Below are 21,368 nucleotides of genomic sequence, written 5' to 3'. Positions count from 1 at the left end.
ATTTCGTTTAGCTTATAATTCCCAGAAGATTGTTTCTGGTCTCTTTTGATTGTTACCTGCTTTGAACTGTGAGCTACTAGCGGGATGTAAGACCAGTTTATTATTATCATCATTTTAATATGTTTAACTTTCAATTTCAGGCTGTTGAAGGTGATCACATTTCAGTTGGGATTCTGGGTATTAGCAATGTCCAACCCCTATCGCTACTTATCCAGTGGCTTCCAGAGCTACAATCATATGACTTGCAAATCTTCATCTCTGATTGGTTGAAACGAATTTGCTGCATCAACAGACAGACTCGCACAATGTGTGTTAATGCCAATATGGTTATCCGCATTATAGAAACATTGAACTTTCAATTATCGCTCCATTGTTCTTGTGCAGAGAACTTAATTAGCCTTTTGGGTTCATTGGGCAGTCAGTCAGTGAGCTCAGAAGAGCTACATCAATTGATGAGGTTGCTGAGAACTGATGTATCCAAGAAAAGTCATCCTTACATTATTCCTGTCACACGGGCAGTACTTTCTATGGCACGTAAGCAGGGTCTGGTCAGTGCCCTGCAGTATTTCAATTTATCCCATAGCATGGCAGGAATAGCTGTTCCCACCATACAGAAATGGCCCGGCTCGGCATTTAGCTTCTGTACTTGGCTCTGCCTAGACCAGGACCAACTCGCACCTTCTGTCTCCAGTAAGGGAGGAAAAAGAAAACAACTATACAGGTATGGAATGGTTACTGGAGTGATTGTTTTTTCCGCACCTTACTTGTTTGTTGAAGGCTTTATAGATGATGTTTATAGTTTATGCACAGATGGATGTAGTAGGATAGATAATGGTCTTATCTTTCTTCCAATATCAGAAGATTCACTTTCTCTCTTAGCTTGTCTGTTGAATTTATGAAGGAAAAACTAGGCCTCCATAAGGCTTGTTATACTCAGTATAAAGTACCAGATAGTAATCAGTGAGTAGATTACATGATTGGCTGACATGCCCCCTATCTCTATCATGTAGTCACAGCAAAGGAGGCCAAATTCTTTTAGGCATACTGGGTGAGATCAAATGTCCATCTAGCCCAGCATCCTGTTTCCAACAGTGACCAGTACCGGGCAGGATCCTAAAAAGTAAGACAATTCCATACTATTCACTCTTAGGGAGAATTAGTACCTTTCCCTAGGTGTGCCTTAATAACAATTCATGGACTTTTTTCCCTAGGAATTTGTCCAAACCTTTTTTGAATCCAGCTGTGCTAACTGCTTTTACCACATTCTCTGTCAGTGAGAAGCTTAATGTGTTGAGTGAGAAAATATTTTCGCAGATTGTTTTAAATATACTATTTAGTAGCTTCATGGCGTGTTCCCTAGGTTTCTTACTTTTTGAAAAAGTAACAAACGATTTGTGTTTACCCTCCATTCCACTCAGGAATTTATAGACCTCTTATGTTATCTCCCTCAGCCATCTATTTCCAGTCTGAAGAACCCAACCTTCCAAGACTATCTCATGTGAAAGTCATTCTGTCCCCTTAATCATTGTGGTCACCCTTCTCTCTCTCTCTATATATATTTTTTTTGAGATATGGTGAACAAATACAGAGGCATTTATGATATTTTAAAACATTTTATTCTCTATTCCTTTCCTAATAATTCTTAACTTTCTGTTTACTTTTTTTGGCTGCCACCACACACTGAGCAGAAGATTTTAATCTCTTGTCCACAATGACATGTTTTCTTGGGCGATAACTCCTAATGTAGAACCTAGATTCCAATACCTATAATTTCAGGTATTCTTTAGTGTGTATCACTTTGTACTTGTTCACATTTAATTTCTAGGTGTGTGTGTGTGTTTGTGAGAGAGAGAGAAAAAGAAGAGGGATTGGTGCCAGGTGGGGAGGTGTATTAACAAAAGGAATCCTCCGTTTCTCTTTCTTTGTTCTTGTCCTACATCTTCCATCTACACATCTTTCCTCTGTCCTCTATCTCTTCCCTGCCTCCCCACCTACCAATTTCAGACCCTTGTTCTTTGATTTGATCTTCCACCAACAGAATGGCTTGATAAAGGAAACTGTGTTCTGCTTGCTGCAAACCTTGGTCGATTAAAACCTGCATATCCCCAAGCAGCAATGTTGGGAAATTCCATCTCAATTATTGCTGTATATCATTCCATGCAGATAATTTTGGACATTCTAGAAATGTATGTAATAAGGTTCCTGGTGAGATACATTTCATACACGTCATCAAACCATAATCCCCTTCTCGTCCCTCTGACCCTTGATTTGTAAGATCTATGAGGAATCTGAACTGAGTTTCCTGTAGCGGGAGGCATTTTTAACATTAACAAAAATGTTTTGCAAAAGTTGTCATATCTTTTGGAGTTACACTTACTTCTAGGTCAAGTGACCAGTCCCTGGCTAATGACTTTAAATGAGGATCTCCAAGAGAATCTCTTCCCATTTTGTACCAAACGGACAGTTTGTTCATTCTATGGGGAACTTGCAAAACGTCCTTGCCCAAAGTTCCATATTCCCATGCTTCCTTACAAGTAGTATTAAGGCTGTGATAATGATGTATTTGTAGCTGTTAGGGCTGTACTGAATATTCATATTTGATTCTGCCCTGAATAGTGCCCCGAGTACATTATTTGTATTCAGCCGATTAGTGAATTAAATTCAAATATGAATAATCTGGGGCTCTACTGTGCTAAATACTACTGAAATAAACACTTGATCTCTGATTTTGCTTTGCTTCTTATATTATTTGTTACGTTAAAGTTCAATGCCCATTATTCGATATTTAGCCAAATAATATTTTTCATTATTCGTATTTGGCCAAATAGTAAAATATGCTATTCGCTAAAACTCTAGTAGTTATGCCAGATAATGTGTACCTGGTATCCCCCACTTGACCCATATCTGCCCAAATGATGGGAAGAGATCCAGCCTCCACTTGAAACAGATCCCCCAATGTGGTACCCTCCTTGCCCCACTATGTGTTAATTAACATGTTCCCCTGTCCAGGTAAACATTCAGAGTTCTGTGTGATTATAAGAAAAGGAGAATCCTGGGGTGATTTGCCCTGCCTAATTTGAAACCATCTCTGTGCCTTTCTCAAATGGATTACCACCAATGGAGCCTTATATTCTTGCAATATGTTTTCATATCCCTATCCATGCACAAAGGCAGGCACCGACAGAGGGTCGCAGCAACATGCAAACACAGTCCCTTAGGATAGTATCTCCTTTGACTTGAGAAGGCTTCATGTATCCACCTCATAAGGGCAGCTATGTTATAAATTCGTAGGTCAGGTAGGCCCAGTCCTCCTTGTGTTTTAGCTTTTGATAATTTTTGGTAATTGATACATGCTGCTGTGGAGTTCAGATGAAACACTGAATGATAGGTCAAAATTGAGACTCATCCATTTTAGAAATCCAAATTGGTATCACATGTATAAGGTATAAAAGCTTGGGGAATAGAACTATCTTTATTAAGTCTATGTGACCTTTAAGGAGAGAAGAAGGTGTTGCTACATCTTACATAGAGTTTTGATTTTATGTATGTTAGAAGTTGTTGTTAGTATATTTATTTATTTCACATGATTGATAAAGGGAGAGTCTATTCCGAAAGGATGGGCTTCACCTTAACCAGGGTGGGACCAGGCTGCTGGCATTGTCATTTAAAAAGGAGATAGAGCAGCTTTTAAACTAGAAACTTGGGGAAGGCCGACAGTAGCTGAAAAGCGCATGGCTCGGGATAAGGTATCTTTCAAAGATACCACCAAAACAGGGAAGATAGGGTATCCCGATAGGTTGCAAAAGAGACTGTAGTAGATCTGGTATCCTTAAATAAAAATAAAAATCAGACAAAAGATTGCAAATTAATACTGTCAAGTACTGAGCATGATGTAAATAGGAACAACAAACATAGTTTGAAATGTCTATATGCGAATGCCAGAAGCCTGAGAATTAAGATGGGAGAGTTAGAATATATTGCACTAAATTAAAAATTAGATATAATAGGCATCTCTGAGACCTGGTGGAATGAGGATAACCAGTGGGACACTGTCATAACAGGGTACAAATTATATCGTAGTGATAGGGTGGATTGAATTGGTGGAGGGGTAGCATTGTATGTTAAGAAGAAACTTGAATCAAATAGATTAAAAATTCTGCAGGAAACAAAACACATATTGGAATCCCTATGGATTGAAATTCTATGTGTAAAAGGGAAAAGGATAGTGATAGGAGTGTACTGTCGTCCACCTGGCCAGGATGAACAGACGGATGTAGAAATGTTAAAGGAAATTAGGGAAGCAAACAAACTGGGCAACACAATAATAATGGGTGATTTTAATTACCCCGAAATTACTGGGTAAATGTAACATCGGGGCATGCTAGGGAAGTAAAATTCCTTGACGAAATCAAAGACTGCTTTATGGAGCAGCTGGTACAGGAATCGACGAGAGAAGGAAAAATTCTAGACCCAGTCCTTAGTAGAGCGCATGATCTGGTGCGGGAGGTAATGGTGCTGGGGTCGCTTGATAACAGTGATCATAATATGATCAGATTTGATATTAGCTTTGAAGTAAGTGTACATAGGAAATCAAATACGTTAGCGTTTAACTTTAAAAAAGGAGACTATGATAAAATGAGAAGAACGGTGAAAAATAAAACTTAGAGGAGCATCTGCAAGGGTCAAAATTTACATCAGGCGTGGATGCTGTTCAAAAACACCATCCTGGAAGCCCAGGCCAAATATATTCTGCATATTAAAAAAGGAGGACAGAAGACCAAACAGCAGCTGGCATGGTTAAAAAGTGAGTTGAAGAAGCTATTAGAGCTAAAAGAAAATCCATAAGAAAATGGAAGAAGGAACCGATTGAAAATAATAAGAAACAGCATAAGGAATGTCAAGTCAAATGCAAAGCGCTGATAAGGAAGGCAAAGAGGGACTTTGCAAAAAAGATTGCGTTGGAGGCAAAAACACATAGTAAAAATTTTTTTTAGGTATATTAAAAGCAGGAAGCCGGCAAAAGAATCGGTTGGACCGCTAGATGACTGAGGGGTAAAAGGGGCGATCAGGGGAAGACAAAGCCGTAGCCTTGAGATTAAATTAATTCTTTGGTCTTCACTGAGAAAGATTTGGGAGAGATACCGGTGCCAGAAATGGTATTCGAAGCTGACGAGTCGGAGAAACTGAATGAAATCTCTATAGACCTAGAGGATGTAATGGGGCAATTTGACAAATTGAAGAGTAGCAAATCTCCTGGACCTGATAAAACTGAAAAATGAACTTGTGGAACTATTAGTAATACATAATTTATCCTTAAAATCGAGCGTGGTACCAGAAGTTTGGAGGGTGGTCAATGTAACACCAATTTTTAAAAAAAGGTTCCAGAGGAGATCCAGGAAATTATACACCGGTGAGCCTGACGTCGGTGCGGGGCAAAATGGTAGAGACTATTATAAAGAACAAAATTACAGAGCATATTCAAAAGCATGGATTAATGAGATAAAGCCAACTTGGATTTAGTGAAGGGAAATCTTGCCTTACCAATCTATTACATTTCTTTGAAGGGGTGAAATAAACATGTGAATAAAGGTGAGCCGGTTGAAATTGTATCTGGATTTTCAGAAGGCGTTTGACAAAGTACCTCATAAAAGACTCCAGAGGAAATTAGAGAGTCATGGGATAGGAGGTAGTGTCCTATTGTGGATTAAAAAATGGTTAAAAGAGAGAAAACAGAGAGTAGGGTTAAATGGTCAGTATTCTCAATGGAGAAGGGTAGTTAGTGGGGTTCCCCAGGGGTCTGTGCTGGGACCGCTGCTTTTTAACATATTTATAAATGATCTAGAGATGGGAGTAACTAATGAGGTAATGAAATTTGCTGACAAAACAAAGTTATTCAAAGTAGTTAAATTGCAGGAGGATTGTGAAAAATTACAAGAGGACCTTACGAGACTGGGAGACTGGGCGTCTAAATGGCAGATAATGTTTAATGTGAGCAAGTGCAAGATGATGTATGTGGGAAAGAGGAACTCAAATTATAGTTACATCATGCATGCTTTCTACCTAAGAGCCTAAATTTGACTTCCAGAACCTCTCTCCTACGTTTTCCTATGTCATTGGTACCCACATGTACCAAGACAGCCGGCTCCTGCCCAGCACTATCAAAAATCCTATCTTGGTGACGCATGAGGTCCGTCACCTTCGTACCAGGCAGGCAAGTCACCGGGCGATCCTCAACGTCCACCATCCACCCATCTATCTATATGCCTAATGATCGAATCACCAACTACAACAGCTGTCCTAACCCTTCCCTCCAGGGTAGCACTTGGAGACATATCCTTGGTGCAAAAGGATAGTACATCCACTGGTGGGCAGGCCTGGCTGCAGGTGTACTTCCTACTTCACCAGGTTGATGCTCTCCTTCTAGGAGACCTTCCTCCTCCAAGGTAGCACAGGGGCTACCAGACTGGAAGTGAGACTTCTCTACAATATCCCTGTAGGGCTCCTCTATGTACCTCTCTGTCTCCCTCAGCTCCACAAAGTCTGCTACTTTAGCCTCTAGAGAACGGACATGTTCTCTGATAGCTAGGAGCTCTTTGCATCGGACACACACATTTGACATCTCACCAACTGGGAGATAATCATACAGGTGGCACTCAGTGCAAAAGACTGGATAACACCCTTCTCACTGCTGTACTGCTGACTCCATCTTAGTATTTTGAGTTTTTCAATAATTTAAAAATTGCTAAAGTATTAAGGATATTAGCCTAATAAAATAATTTATTTTAGTTTATTTAGTATATTGTGTGATTTATTTAGTGTTTTCTTCTTAGATGGTAATGAAATGTATTTAAAACTCTGTAAGAGCACTCCTTGCTTGTTACCCTAATTACAATAACTGACTATAAATGAAGAGTTGTCCTAGGGGTGGGCAGTTGCTGGGGAGGGTGAGCGGGAAGACTAAACTAGATCCTGCAGTGCCTGCTAGCGGCTATCTGTTAATGCTGTGGTACAAAGTTTTTAAAACTAAGGGGAAAAGACTATGGAGATTAGTTGATAAAATTTGCTTTTTTTATATTTTTATTCTGCCTATCACTAACTTACAATTCCTCCTTTAAACCCCAGTCTTTAAGTTCCCAAAGCACAAAGCAAAATAGTGTTCACTTACCAGAGAAATGTCCTCGTCTCTCAGAACTTCTCAGTTGAATAGTATATTCCCAAATCTATTCTGGAGGACCTCACCAAATCCAATGTTCAGGCTATCCACTCTCCCTCCTTGCATTTCCTATGAGATAATTGGCCACTATGGTCTCCACCAAATCCCTCCCAAACTTTGAAAGCCAAGAAATCCACTTGGCCATTTTGATTCAACTTATTCTGTTTAGAATTTATTGTGAGGGACATATGTAAAAATGCAACTGAATTTCTCAGACATTTAATGCCATTTGATAAACCTTTCTTTATATATAAAACACTAAAACATACTTGTGTTGCGTTCTTTTATAGCTTTTTTACAGGGAATGGTACTGGGTTTGAAGCCTTCATCACATCTTCTGGTATGCTAGTGGTGGCAGTGTGCACAAAGAAAGAATATGCAGCTGTTATGTTGCCAGAGCATTGTTTCTGTGATTCCCTTTGGGTAAGACCTTTGTGCAGTTTCTGTGCTCTCACAGAGAACAGTGTATAAAAGTTCATACAGCTACAAATATTCACGTCCTCTATTATAAAAGAAAACAAAATGGATTAAACGTTTTTCTCTCTGTATTAGGTTTGCTTTTCTGAAGTAGGCTGTAAAAACTGTAAAGTTGTTTATAGCTATTCTGCATGCCGTTTTAGATTATTTAATTTGTAATTTTTCAAGTTGTATTTTATGTTTCTTATCTTTTTATTACTTTAATTTTTTTAAAGTCTGCATTTAGTTAAAGGTATTGTTTTCCACTGCAGCTCCTTGTAACTCTGGTCAATGGAGGGTTAAGTGACTTTCCAAGAATCACAAGGAGCTGCAGTATGTGTGTGTGTAGTGGGGTGAGGGGGTAACATACCTTTAATCGCGATTAAAATTTTAATCGAACTGCAGCCCTATTAAGTGTGACTACAAGGAAAATAGTGTATGAAAATAGTCTTAATTTCTGGGGTTAAGTCTGGTAACATGCATTCATATCCTGTATAATAATTTGCACCTCCAACGTTCTACGTCTGGATGGCTGGGTTCGTAACATCCATTCCCACTCATTGCCCTGCCCTCGCGTCAAAACTTAATGACATCAGAGGGCGGAACAATGAGAGGGAAGGGAACGCTGGAGGTGAGCTGACGTCAAGAGGGATGTTACAAATGGAACAGAAGCCAGTACCAGCCAGCCAGAGAACGTTCAGGTACAAATTGAGGGGAGGAGAGAATCGTAAGACATCAAGGGGAGGGAGGGAGGAAGGAAGGGGAGGGCAGGGCAGAGGAGAATTGATGGACATGGATGGGATGGGAGGACAGTAGAGGAGAGAATCGCAGGACACGGATGGGAGGGCAGGGAAGAGGAGAATCACTGGACATGGAGGGGAGGGCAGGGGAGAGAGAAAAAAAAAAGCTTACAGGACAGCCTACCTAGGGCCCATTTCATTGTTGAGGAAACAGGCATGGTTCCACTAGTTTTACTGAATACAAAAAAAATGGTTGAATTAGCATAGATTTGGAACTTTACAACAGTGATGCTGATCATTAGTACGTCATTTTAGCTGTTTTTTTGAACCACTTGTTTCAGGTATGACCTCTATCTGCTTTGTCTGCAGGGTATATTAGGTGTTTGCAAGGATTTCTAGTCTTTAATGAAGTAGTTCTCACCCCAGTCATCTGTTTACTCCTAGGCAATCAGATTTTCAGGATATCCACTATGACTAGAAATAATAGCAGCAGGAAAGAAAATAATCCAAAAAAGGTTCTAAAGTTTATTTATAAAAATATGCCCAACATGGCCATGTTTCACCTGAGGTAGCTATAGAATCAGGAAAGCCAATGATGCGATAAAATCCTCAATAGTCTCTGAATGGTGCTTAATTAACAACTCGACACTAGCTGTGTTTTGGCCAGAGGGCCTGCATCAGGAGTCTTGTAATCAAATAATACAAGAAGAGGAACTAACTTGAACAACCTTATACTTGTTCATATTGAGCTATCGCAAACTGATGGATGAAAGAGATTATTAAATTATCAGCACCTAATGGAAACTATCCCTCAGTAATGGATATTGCTTGTATCGAATGTTTAGGTGAACTTCCAGTCAACTTTGGAATTTCCTTTTTGGATTACTTTGTTTTCTGGTGCTCTCTGTTGTTTCTAGTTAGTACCTGGCTCCTCTAGCAGCGAAATGTTAGATTTTAAAATTTAATGGTTTTATGTTTTTGTATTGCTATGTAAGTTTTTGAATTATTTATTTTTACATTGTAACCCGCTTTGGGGTACAGAGAGAGTCTAAAAATCCAACTGGATGTGTTTGAGGACTGGATTGAAAACCACTGCTTTGAAACAAACCTGCAATAGGTAGCATTCAATATTGAATTAGTGGGGAAGAACCCAAAAATTGATGAGAATTTTCCTAGCAGTCTGGAGGATAATCAGTTCTACTCCAGTCATGTTTATATAAGCAAATTACTTTATCAATTACACAGCTGTAAAAGACAAAAAAAAGTATATATATACAAAGGAAAGGGGATGGGACTTGATATGCCACCTTTCTGTGGTTACAATCAACATGATGTGTAGCAGCAGATAACTGTTGTGGAAGCCCTAAAATTTGTTAAACATCCTTGTATAATTTTTGCATTTTCTCTCCTGCTAAATTACATTATTTAGCACTTAAGTATGGAAAGTGTATCCAAATCAGTAAAGATGACTGCTAAACCAGTTGAGAGGGAAATAATATTAGAGTTGGTGTAAGTATCTAGAACACATAGATGAATGAGTGGACCCTAACCCTAACTCATAGATAAATATATATCAATCATGCTGTAGGAAGTAGAAAATAATGCAACAATATGATAAGCTGTAAAGCACAGATACAGAAGATATCAGTGCAGCAGGATGATGAGCTGTAGAGCGTAGGCATACATACAAGCAAGGGGAGCCAATAAAGTAAATATAAGTATATATTGTTTATATAATATAAGTATATATAAATTCAATATAAGTATATATCAAAACAATAAAAGTTTGTCTTTATTGTCCTCTCTTCGTGCATGTCTGTATATATGTACAATTGTATGCAAACGTTTAGGCACACCTGATGAAATTGCATGTTTCAATGAATCCCTAAGTGAAAAGAAGCGGACACAACCTTTACATGGTATAAAGTTAAGCACAGTATCTTCCTGCAAATTTTAATGCATACTTACTGTTTGTAGCTTTTTACGGATTCAGAATGTGAATATGGTAGGTGCAAAAGTATGCATACCCAATTGATTCATCGCTGCATTTTTATTTTTTTTAGTTTTGTTCACTTAGGGATTCATTGATACATCCAATTTGAACCAGGGTTCCTAAAGTTTTGCACACAACTGCATATGTGTATGCTGTAAATTTGGAGAATTGAAAAATTAGGGGACCTGTTTACTACGGCGCATTAGCATTTTTAATGCGCATACAGTTAGAGCACATGCTAACCGTGTACTCGCCTATAGGGATATTGTCGGCGCGTACACGGTTAATACGCGTTAAAGACGCTAACATGCCTGTAACATTGCGTAGTAAACAGGGCCCTCTAGGTAACCAGAAGGTGAAATATTTTTTATTTTTAAAATTCAGTCTGTAGCCTGCATTTTTATATACTTAATTTCAGTGCTTTTTTTGTGCCGGTACAGTGTACCGGCACCTTTTTTTCCTAGGCTCACCGGCCCGCCCTTAGCTCCCCAGCCCTGCTTTCCGTTCCTGCAGCCCTCGACGCGTTTAATCTTTTTTTTAACGTGACATTGCAGTGCTGGCGTTAGTGAGAGGACCAGGCTCGCCTCTTCCTGCTTTCCCTTCATTCCCTCTCAGTGTCCCACCTTCCTGTGACGTGCTTTCCTGTTTCCGCGAGGGCGGGACATTGAGAGGGAACGAAGGGAAGGCAGGAGGAGGCGAGCCTGGTCCTCTCACTAACACGCTGCGACTTCACGTAAAAAAAAATAAATGATTTAAAGGTGGGGGGGGGGGGGGTTGGAACAGAAAGCAGGGCTGTCGGGAAGCTAAGGGCGGGCAGGTGGGGCTGGGGCGCTGGAACCCGATGGGGGCTTAAAAGGGGAGCAGGTGGAGGCCTTGGGCGAGTTACTGGAGGGGGAGGATAGGGGGCAAAGGAGAATCGCTGGACATGGAGGGGAGGGAAGAGAGGAGAAATCGCTGGACATAGATGGGAGGGGAGGGCAGAGGAAAATCGCTGGACATGGAGGGCAGGGGAGAGAGGAGAATCTCTGGACACAGATGGGAGGGCAGAGGAGAATCTGGACATGGATGGGAAGAGAGGGCAGGGAAGAGAGCAGAGTTGCTGGGCATGAATGGAGTGGAGGGAAGACAGGAAGGAGATGCACATGGATGGAGGGGAGAGAGGAGAAATGCTGGACATGGATGGAGTGGAGGGCAGGGAAGAGAGGAGAAATGTTGGAGGGAAGGAAAGAGATGCACACGGTTGGAGGGGAAGGGAGAGAGGAGAAATACTGGACATGGGTGGAGGGGAGGGAAGACAGAGGACGTAGATGCACTTGGATGGAGTGGAGGGAGAGAGGAGAAATGCTGGACATGGGTGGAGGGGAGAGAAGACAGAGGAGGAGATGCACATGGATTTAGGGGAGAGAGGAGAAATTTTGGAAATGGATGGAGGGGAGGGGAGAGAGTTGAAATGCTGGACATGGATGGAGGGGAGGGAAGAGAGAAGAAGTGAGATGAACATGGAGGAGAGGAGAGAGGAGAAATGGTGGACATGGATGGAGGGGGAGAGAGGAAAAATGCTGGATGTGGATAGAGAGAGGAAGGACATGCATACTGATAAGGTGAGGGAAAGTGAAAAGAGGAGAAAATCTGCACATGGATGATAGGCAAAAGCTGGATCCACTCTATACCTCTTCCAGTCAAATCCGCAGAGAACCAAGCTTTTACCTATGGAAGTAGGGCAAGAAATGAAGGAGGAAAGTAAAGAAATAAATGGAAAGGAAACCCTGGAAACGGAGTTAAGGAATCAGATAAAGAGCCTCAGAATCAGAGACTGGGACCAACATGTTCAGAAAAACAGTCACCAGACAACAAAGGTAGAAAAAAATCATCTTATTTTCATTTAGTGTTTGGAAGATGTCTAATTTGAGAATTTACATCTGCTGTCTTATTTTGCACTGGGTATACTAGAGCTGTAACAGCTTATAGAAATTATTTATAATGAAAAAAAAATCACAAGTTATTTTTTGCTCCTATACTGGTATAGTATTTTTAAGGATACTGCTTATATGCGCCACGGCTGATATAAGGGGTGTGGCTACCATAGGGGGTTGACCCATAGATGGTGACCCCACCCATATTGAGTACCGGTACCTTTTTTCCTACAAAAAAAGCACTGCTTAATTTTGTTACTCTAAAGGACCATCCAGTGTGGTTTAATATTCTGGAATCTACGAACAGCAAAGAATTCTTATCCCTAAGTAAACTGATTCATTAAATGAGTCCAGTAATGTCCAATGTGTTGAATTTTGACTGTAGACCTATATAAGAGCTTATTAGGCAGTTAATAAAACTGGGAGACAGCGAACTATACTGTTTCCAGATTTTTCTGCTATACTATTTTTGTAGATATTGTATATGGTTTTTTTTCTATAGTTCAACAAATTTACAAAATTTCCATCAAAATACACATTTTCATATATATTTCAAAACAGGCAGTTCACTTGTTACCCTACGGGGTCATGTGGAACTGAGCAAAACATTTCCTACAGTCCTCATTTAAAGTCTTGAAGTCTTTACAGAGCATGTAGGGGCTTCCCATGTTGTAGCAGACTCTGCAGTAGTCTTGAGGTTCTTTTCTTATCAGCTCAGTTTGCTTGTACACTTCAGAGTCTGTGGCTGCCTCCTGGGTTTTTTTTCACCCCCATAGCCATTTGGCTAAATGATTTTCTTGTATTACTCAACATAGTTCCTTTGGTTTTCATCAATATTTTGTGATATTTTTGCCATTCATCAGTTTCTGTGCTCCATTCTTCCACCAATTGTTTTTTTCTCCAACAGATGTCTTTCTCTTAAGATCAGTGCGTTTTTTCTAGCAAAAAAAGGAGTTGGTACTGAAATACTAGACCACCCTTCAGGAGTGGGGTGATCACTGAGGGACCCACCCCATAACAGCCCCCTGCAACCAGTTACAGAATCTATGACAAGACTGAATTGGTGTGTAGACAGTGGCGTACCAAGGGGGGGGGCCGTCCGCCCCGCCCCGGGTGCATGCCGCTGGGGGGTGCCGCGGCGCGCACCTGCTCCGAGTTTGCTAAACTTCGTCGCTCGTTCGCTGCAGCTCCCTCTGCCCCGGAACAGGTTACTTCCTGTTCCGGGGCAGAGGGAGCTGAAGCGAAGTTTAGCGAACTCTGAGCAGGCGCGCGCCGCGGCACCCCCCCCCCCCAGTGGCGTGCACCTGGGGGGGTGTCATTTCGCCGGAGGGGGAGGGAAGGTGTAATTTAGCAGCGGTGGGGGGGGGGGGGGGGGCGCATTGGCGCTCCGCCCCGGGTGCCATCCAAGCCAGGAACACCACTGTGTATAGAGCCTGAACTTTTTCTTTAAAACTTGGGATCCACAGGTCAGTTTTAGCAGACAATGGAAAAGGTGCCGGTATTAAGTACCCCCTCAAAAAAAGCCCTGCTTAAGATAAGTATTTTCTTCTACTTTTGATTTTGCAGCATCCATTCTTCAAGTTCAAAGCAGAGTCTTCACTGCATAGCAGAACTCCAAGCGCTTGGACTTGACAAAATGTGTATATTCTGAACCGGAAGCATCTACAGCTTTGCCAAGGATCAGTCTTAAACCATCAGCTGTCACTCAAATGGCCACCTGGGTTATACAGAGGGGCATTTTCGATATGATGTCTAAGACTTTAGACATTCTGCTCAAAATGTCCAAAATTCAAGTGGGAAATAGAGCCGTTTTCAGAACAGCAAGACATCTCTCTTTTTTTCAAAAATGGCTGTTTTCTAAATCTTTTTGTTCTCTGTGCGTTTATCTATTTGGTCCATTAAAAAAAAAAACATCCAAGTGAAAAACACACAAAATCAAGCCATTGGGGTGTAGGCGGAGCCTACGTTCTTAGTAGACTAGCCACACAGACATCCTAGCAGAGCAATGGGGCACCTAGGGTGCACTGCAGTGTACTCCACATAATACTGCCAGGTACATATCTCACCTTTACCCCTATATTGTATGGTGAGCCTTCCAAAACCCTCTAAAAATTTACTGTACCCAACTATACACCACTACAATAAGCCTTACATCTGCAAATGTCACCTATATGTGGGTGCAGTAGGTTTTTGGAAGGCTGACACATTCCATCACAAGTGTAACGGTGTGGATTATAGGTCTGGGTCCCCTTTTCTATGGTGCACTGCACCGACCACTAGGCTACTCGAGTCTCCAGGGACGTTCTTGCTGCTCTAATAGGATTAGCTATAACATCTGAGACTGTCATAGAGGCTGGTATGTACTGTTTCTTTTACATCTTTGGGGGTGGGGTGGGGTGGGAGGGGGTCAGTGACCACTGGGCAGGTCATTCCTTTATTTCCTCAGTGGTCATCTGGTCATTTAGGGCACTTTTTGTGGCTTAGTTGTTATTAAAACAGGTCTAGCTCAAAACATCTTAGTTTTAGTACCCCCCCCAAAACCCACTACCCACAACTGTACGCCAGGGGGGCACCTAGATGTGGGTACAGTGGGTTTGTTGTGGGTTTTGGAGGACTCGCTGTTTCCTCCACAAACATAACAGGTGGGGGGGATGGGCCTGGGTTTGCCTGCCTGAAGTGCACTGCACCCACTAAAACTGCTCCAGGTACCTGCATATTGCTGTGATGGACCTGAGTATGACATCTGAGGCTGGCAAAAAATATTTTTAAAGATATTTTTTGAGGGTGGGAGGGAGTTAGTGACCACTGGGGGAGTAAGGGGAGGTCATCCCCAATTCTCTCCGGTGGAAATCTGGTCATTTTGGGCACCTTTTTGTGCCTTGGTCGTAAGAAAAATGCGACCAGGTAAAGTCGCCCAAGTGTTCGTCAGGGACGTCCTTGTTTCGTTTGATTATGGGCCGAGGACGTCCAAGTGTTAGGCACGCCCAAGTCCCGCCTTCGCTATGCCTTCGATACGGCCCCTTGAACTTTGGCCGTCCCTGTGACGGAAAGCAGTTGGGGATGTCCAAAATCGGCTTTCGATTATACCGATTTGAACGACCCTGTGAGAAGGACGTCCATCTTCTGATTTGTGTCGAAAGATGGGCGTCCTTCTCTTTCGAAAATAAGCCTGATAGTCATTGAGCTCCAGTACTTATCTGCCTTATACTAAATTTCATTATATTATGGTGCTTTACATGTGTCCAAATTCCTGTCAAAGGTAGTCTTGGATTTCCATCCAACCAGCATTTTTCTCTAGACAATATGTCAGTAACAGTGAAACAGTTTTCCACGCTTTGGCTTGCAAGACTTTCTGTCTAGAGCAGACTCAAACCCTTAGAAAGTTCATTCAGTTTGTTTCTTTTAACCTTTTATTAAAGACCTAACAATATGTTGAGCTTACCGTTTCTTTTTGGGTAGTGCATTGTATCTCTTTCTGTTATGTCTGGGCAGGGTTGACCTGAGAATGGCATGTCGGGGCCCTGCAAGTTAGAGCCATGGTGACATTAATTGCCAGTCTGAAGTTTACTTTCACTGAAGAGATTTACAAGCCTACAACATAGAGTTCAGTTCACACATTCATATAACTGTCCACCCTCTTCAGTCTTTACAATGGTAGAGCATCATTCCTTACTTCCTCAGGCCTATTTTTATGATTTTTGTCTTCCCTAGTGTTTTAGTGCTTAAAGAAAAAAAGAGGATCCTTCCATCTAAAACTTTTTTTTTTTTTACCTGTTGATTGTTCTTCCCTTATTTGTGTTGAAGACATCCCTTAGCCTAGGATCTTCTAACTGTGTGGCTGGTGAATCTACTTGTCATTTAAGAATGTAGAATTTCTTACCTTTCAACAGGTGTTCTCTGAAGACAATAGTTCACCAGTTACACAACTACTCTTTTCCTCTTGAGAATTGTTCTTTCTCTACTGTTAACCTGACCGTTGGGAACTTTTAAAGCAGCTATGGGATTGCCACAGCACAGGGGAGTCCTACATAAAATCCAATAAATAAAATAAATATACTTAGTAAAAGATTCAAGCCGTTATGGAATCCTGTAACATACATTCCTCTCAGCCCCCTGCCTGGTCATATACCCAATTATGTGTGGTGAACTGCTACCTTCAGAGAACACCTCTTCCACATAAGCGTTGTCCTTTTAGACGTAATCTTTTCCCTAAGTTGCCTAGTTTTGTTTTGCCATCATAAAAAGTTGCAGATGTTTTTTGGCCAACCTGATATTTCACCTCTTCAATTATTATTTTAGTTTTAGACAATATTAATATGATTTGAAAAAGGATAGACAGACATGTAATTGTAAGAACTTGCTTTAGACAAAATGTTTTTTCTCTGTACTATATAGAGGAAACATTTTATACTAAGAGTTTTATCTTGTTTTTTGAAAGCCATATTTGGCGAATATTTAATTTATAGTAGATAGAGTTAGTTCGATGATTTAATAGGAGCTGTGAAATTTACAAGGCTGCATTTACAGCCTTATGAGGGAAGGTCATGTGTGTTTGGTGGGAGTATCACTAGATGCACTTGTTAATGATAAGCTGGATACACAGCTGGTGATATTTGCCTTTGAATCTTTCCACCAAGAAAGGTTTATATATATGATGTAGATCTAGTTTGTCTCTATACCTATATTTTCTGTGTGACAGTCACAGTTGTAGACTCCTGACGCACAGGCTCTGTCACTAAAACACTGTCCATATCGAGTCATATTGAAGCACTGATCTTCAGCCATTTTTGTCTACTCTGCTGTTGGGTTTTTGTTCTTGTTTGCGCTGTATGGAGAAATGGCCTGAGCAGCCACAGGATCTGGGGTAGAGCAGGGCAAGTTAGAGCCCTGCATCCAAGGCAGAAGTATCCAGAGTAGCACATAAGTAAAAACCATATCTTTTGTGTACCTGATTGTAGTAGGTATAGCTTGAATCCAGAAGATCTAACTTTTACCTATTCCTTATATCCACATGCAGCATTTTGCCACTTTCCTTCCCCTCCTCTTCATCCATGTGCATATCCTCTTTTTTTTTCCTTTCATTCTCCTCCTTCCTCTCTCTTTCTCTCCTCTGATGCATACGGAAGTATCAGAAGGAGTGGCACCAGGAGAGCCGTCCTGAACATATGAGCTCGAAGGCTTGTTGGTACTGAAATTGCTGATGGTGCTAGGCCCGGTTCCTTCTCTTTGCTATCACAGGCCCTGTTTCAGAGGCACAGCTGTGGCGAGGTGGAGGGGGGGGGGCTGAAGATCTGATAGACATTCTCCTGTGGGCTGGACCCTGTGACAGCTTCCCCTTTTGCCCATTGGTAAAAGCGCCCCTTTGTGACCACATTTTAGTGGTGAAATAAAATTGTATGTGACACCCTCCCCCCCCCCCCCCCCCCCCCGAGGTGCAGAATAGTGATGCACCTGGTCAGTGCTCTTTGTCATAAAATATATGGGAACAGACTTAAAGATCTCAATATGTATACTTTGGAAGAAAGGCAGGAGAGGGGAGATATTATAGACACATTTAAATACCTATCAAACATATAAATTGCGAGTGACCGTACTTACCCGCAAATGCACAGTAGAGACTTCCCTCTCTGTCCCGCCCCCGCGTCAATACGTGATGACGGGGGCGGGACAGAGAGGGAAATTGCGTGAAGGGGAGGGAGGGAACCGCCGAGGTCGCTACCGCTCCCCCCGAGGTCGCCGCTACCGCTTCCCCCACCCGGAGTCACCGCCGCCTCCCCCTCCATCTGGCCCGGGCCCTCTCTTCGCTATTGAACTTACAGTGCCGAAAACGCAGCAGGCAGATCAGCTGAGCTCCTGTCGGCCTTCCTTCCCTGCCTGTGTCCCACCCTCGCCGACGTTACGTCACACCAGGGCGGGACACAGGCAGAGAAGGAAGGCCGATGGGAGCTTAGCTGATCTGCCTGCTGCGGTTTCGGCGTTGTAAGTTCAGTGGCGAACAGAGGGCCCGGCCCGGGTGGAGGGGTGGTGGCGGTGACTCTGGGGGGGGGGGGGGGACCGGTAGCGGCGACCTCGGGGGCGAGGGGCGGCGGCGACCTTGGGGGGGGGGGGAGGGAGGGGAGGACAGGAGAAATGCTGGACATGGGAGGTATCAGAAGGAGGGGGGCCTTGGAGCTGGGAGAGAGGGATGGAGGGGGGCCTTGGAGCTGGGAGGGACAGAGGGCCTTGCAGCTGGCAGGGAAGGAGGGAGGATGCTGGACATGGGAGGTCAGTAGGAGGGGGGGCCTTGGAGCTGGGAGGGAGGGACAGAAGGGGGCCTTCAAGCTGGCTGGAAGGGACGGAGGTGTTATGACCTGGTAGTGGTGAGCCCCTGTGCCCCGACTGAGCACGGCAGAGATGGAGTGACACCGCAATCGGTCAGGCAGCCAGACAACCCCTAGCTTCACCTGGGAAGCGACCACCGTTCACCGGGAGTTGAGCCCCCAGCTGCAGGCGGCCACCAGGACTTCAGGAACCGGCGGGGTTGCACAGCCACTGACCAGGATAGCAGGAAACAGACACAGTCCAGAACCAGTACTCCAACAGGCAAATTAATAGTCAAATCAGTCCAGAGTCAAGGCAGGCAGCAAACAAGCGAAATCCGAGATAACTAGCCAAGGTCTGATACACAGGAAAAACAGGAACAGAAGGAAGTCAGTGAACAGGACTCCGACAGCAACTCCTCAGAACAAATGAGGCTGAAGCAATGAAGGCCTGGAGGCAGTGCTTTAAATAGTGAAGAAATTTGAGCAAACCAAACTCAGGTGAAGCCAACATGGCTACCTCCATAGGAGATCCTCCCAAGACCAAATATGGAGTTCCTTCCTGATCTCGTTTATACAAGATGGCCACTGCCTGTGCTCTAAGCTGGATGACGGCTGCCAGACTTGGGAAACTGAAACCGACCCATCCTGGAGAAACATCAAAAAGCCGGCTAGCTCTGCCGGACCGCACCTCGCCGGCAAATCAGACGCGCAGGCTTGGAATCAGGTGAGGAACGTAACAGGAGGGGGGCCCTTGCAGCTTGGAGGGAATAGGGCCTTGGAGCTGGGGGGGAGGGACTGGGGCCTTGGAGTTGGGAGGGACGGAGGGGGGCCTTGGAGCTGGCAGGGAAGGAGGGAGGGCAGGGGGCCTTGCAGAGGTGAGGGGAGGGGGCCTTGGAATATCAAATAAACAGCTCCAGCCAGAATTAACTGTTGGTCGCAATACTCATTGGGTAAGATGGAGAAAAGCCCTCAGAAACCATTGGTATAATACTGGTGGTTTAGTGCGTGGTTATACAGAGTTTTATGAGATAACTCACGCAGCGGTTCTATCATTGGGCAAAAAAACTCCACTAACCCGGGCTACTTTTTAAGTCTCAAGGTTCTGCACACAATTTTAGCAGAGATATTATTTATGTGCTTTATATTCAACAACACACAGAATAGTGAGTAGCACTTAGCTATATCCCCATACCAATACTCGCCTGTTTTAACGGGCTTAACGGCTAGTGTAGTATAAATGCACAGGAGGCAAATCCCAGTTGAAAGGAAACTTTGGAATGAGGGGGCATAGGATGAAGGTGAATGGCCTCCTGGTGCAAGTGATGGAGACAAAAACAGTATCTGAATTCAAGAGAGTTTGGGACAAGTACATAGGATCTCTAAGGGAGTAATAGGGAGAGTAGATGACATGGATGGTCAGACTGGATAGGCCATATGGACTTTATCTGCCTACATTTTTCAGTGTTTCTATATAAGTTGTGACCCCATTTAGGGTCCTGACTAGGAAGCTCTCCTTTAGGAGAAGCAAGAAGATAAAAATAGCCTGAGTACTAGGAGGCAAAAAATCCAAAGGTAGTATCAAGTAATCAGCCATATACATTTGAACATCTCCTTTGCTGAAATCAGATCAAATTTAGGAAGGTTTGAGACAGATTTTTTTTACTTAGATTTTCCAAGTTCTCCACTTTCCTATTCAAAGCAGTGTTACCTTTAACTAACAAGGCTTCATCTGAAGACATTTTCTCAACCTTCAGGTCTGAAGAGTCTAATCTTTCTTTCTTTCTTTTTTTTAACTTTGAATTTTTATTGAAATAACATCTCAAACATAACAACGAGCCATTGGCTCCAGCACATGACAATGCAACAATTTAATTTTTATTTTAACATTATGCGTATAACCCTTTTATCCCCCCTATTCCCCCACCCTTCCCCCCTCCCCCACCCCCCACTAACCCCTCAACAACTGATTCCCCCAACAGCCCAAACCCCCCTAAACCCCCTCAATATCTGTTAGATGAATCCATTCAGGTGCCTCTGGATTATATCTCCCCTTACGCTTATCAGTCAATTTTTCCAACTCTATAATAGTTTTAAATTTCTCAGCCCAATTACCTACAGTTGGCCCAGCGGACTTTTTCCAATGCATTGCAATAGTGGTTTTTGCGGCGGCTAACCCCATTCTCTTGAATCTCTGTTGCCATCTTTTTCCCCTCTGGTTCCCCCACCCCAGGAGGCACCATTTAGGATTACATGGAAAAAGTACCTTCTAGAACTTTAGACAACCTATCCGTTATTTCTTTCCAATAAGGTTGAATCAAACTGCACCCCCACCAAATATGAAAAAAAGTTCCCGTCTCCCTTCCACATCTCCAACAGCTATCAGAAGCCTCAGGGAACATTCTTTTAATTCTATCAGGTGTATAATACCATCTGCTCAGCACTTTATACGCATTTTCTTTAATAAGCACACACACCGAGGCTTTCTTGACTTCCAAGCATACCCTCCTCCATTCTGCCTCCGAAACATCCTGATTCAAGTCCTTTTCCCATGCCTCCATATAGGTCATTTTCATAAAACTCTGCCCCCTGAGGTGTCCATATATCCGTGAAATTCCTTTCCCCCACTTATCCGAGTCTAATCTTTCTTAATTGTTTAAGCAAGTCAATTTCTTGGACAGACATGGTAGCCAATAACTTCCCAATCTGAGTAGACATACTTTTAAACTGCCCTGATAGAGCCTTACCTAGGCC

General features: G+C 42.8%; 1 protein-coding gene across 1 annotated transcript in view; it reads left to right on the top strand.

Moving 5' to 3' along the window:
- Positions 1-21,368, top strand: part of NBEAL1 (neurobeachin like 1) — a 502,828-nt gene that overhangs the window by 140,939 nt on the left and 340,521 nt on the right. Inside the window, 2 exon segments of the mRNA XM_030208867.1 lie at positions 141-721; positions 7,504-7,636. Of these exon segments, the coding sequence (XP_030064727.1) occupies positions 141-721; positions 7,504-7,636 (714 nt within the window).

The sequence above is a fragment of the Microcaecilia unicolor genome, chromosome 7 (genome assembly GCF_901765095.1).
Source record: "Microcaecilia unicolor chromosome 7, aMicUni1.1, whole genome shotgun sequence".
Taxonomy (NCBI): domain Eukaryota; kingdom Metazoa; phylum Chordata; class Amphibia; order Gymnophiona; family Siphonopidae; genus Microcaecilia; species Microcaecilia unicolor.
The sequence above is the reverse complement of the archived record's forward strand: the minus strand, read 5'-3'. Positions and strand labels throughout refer to the sequence as shown.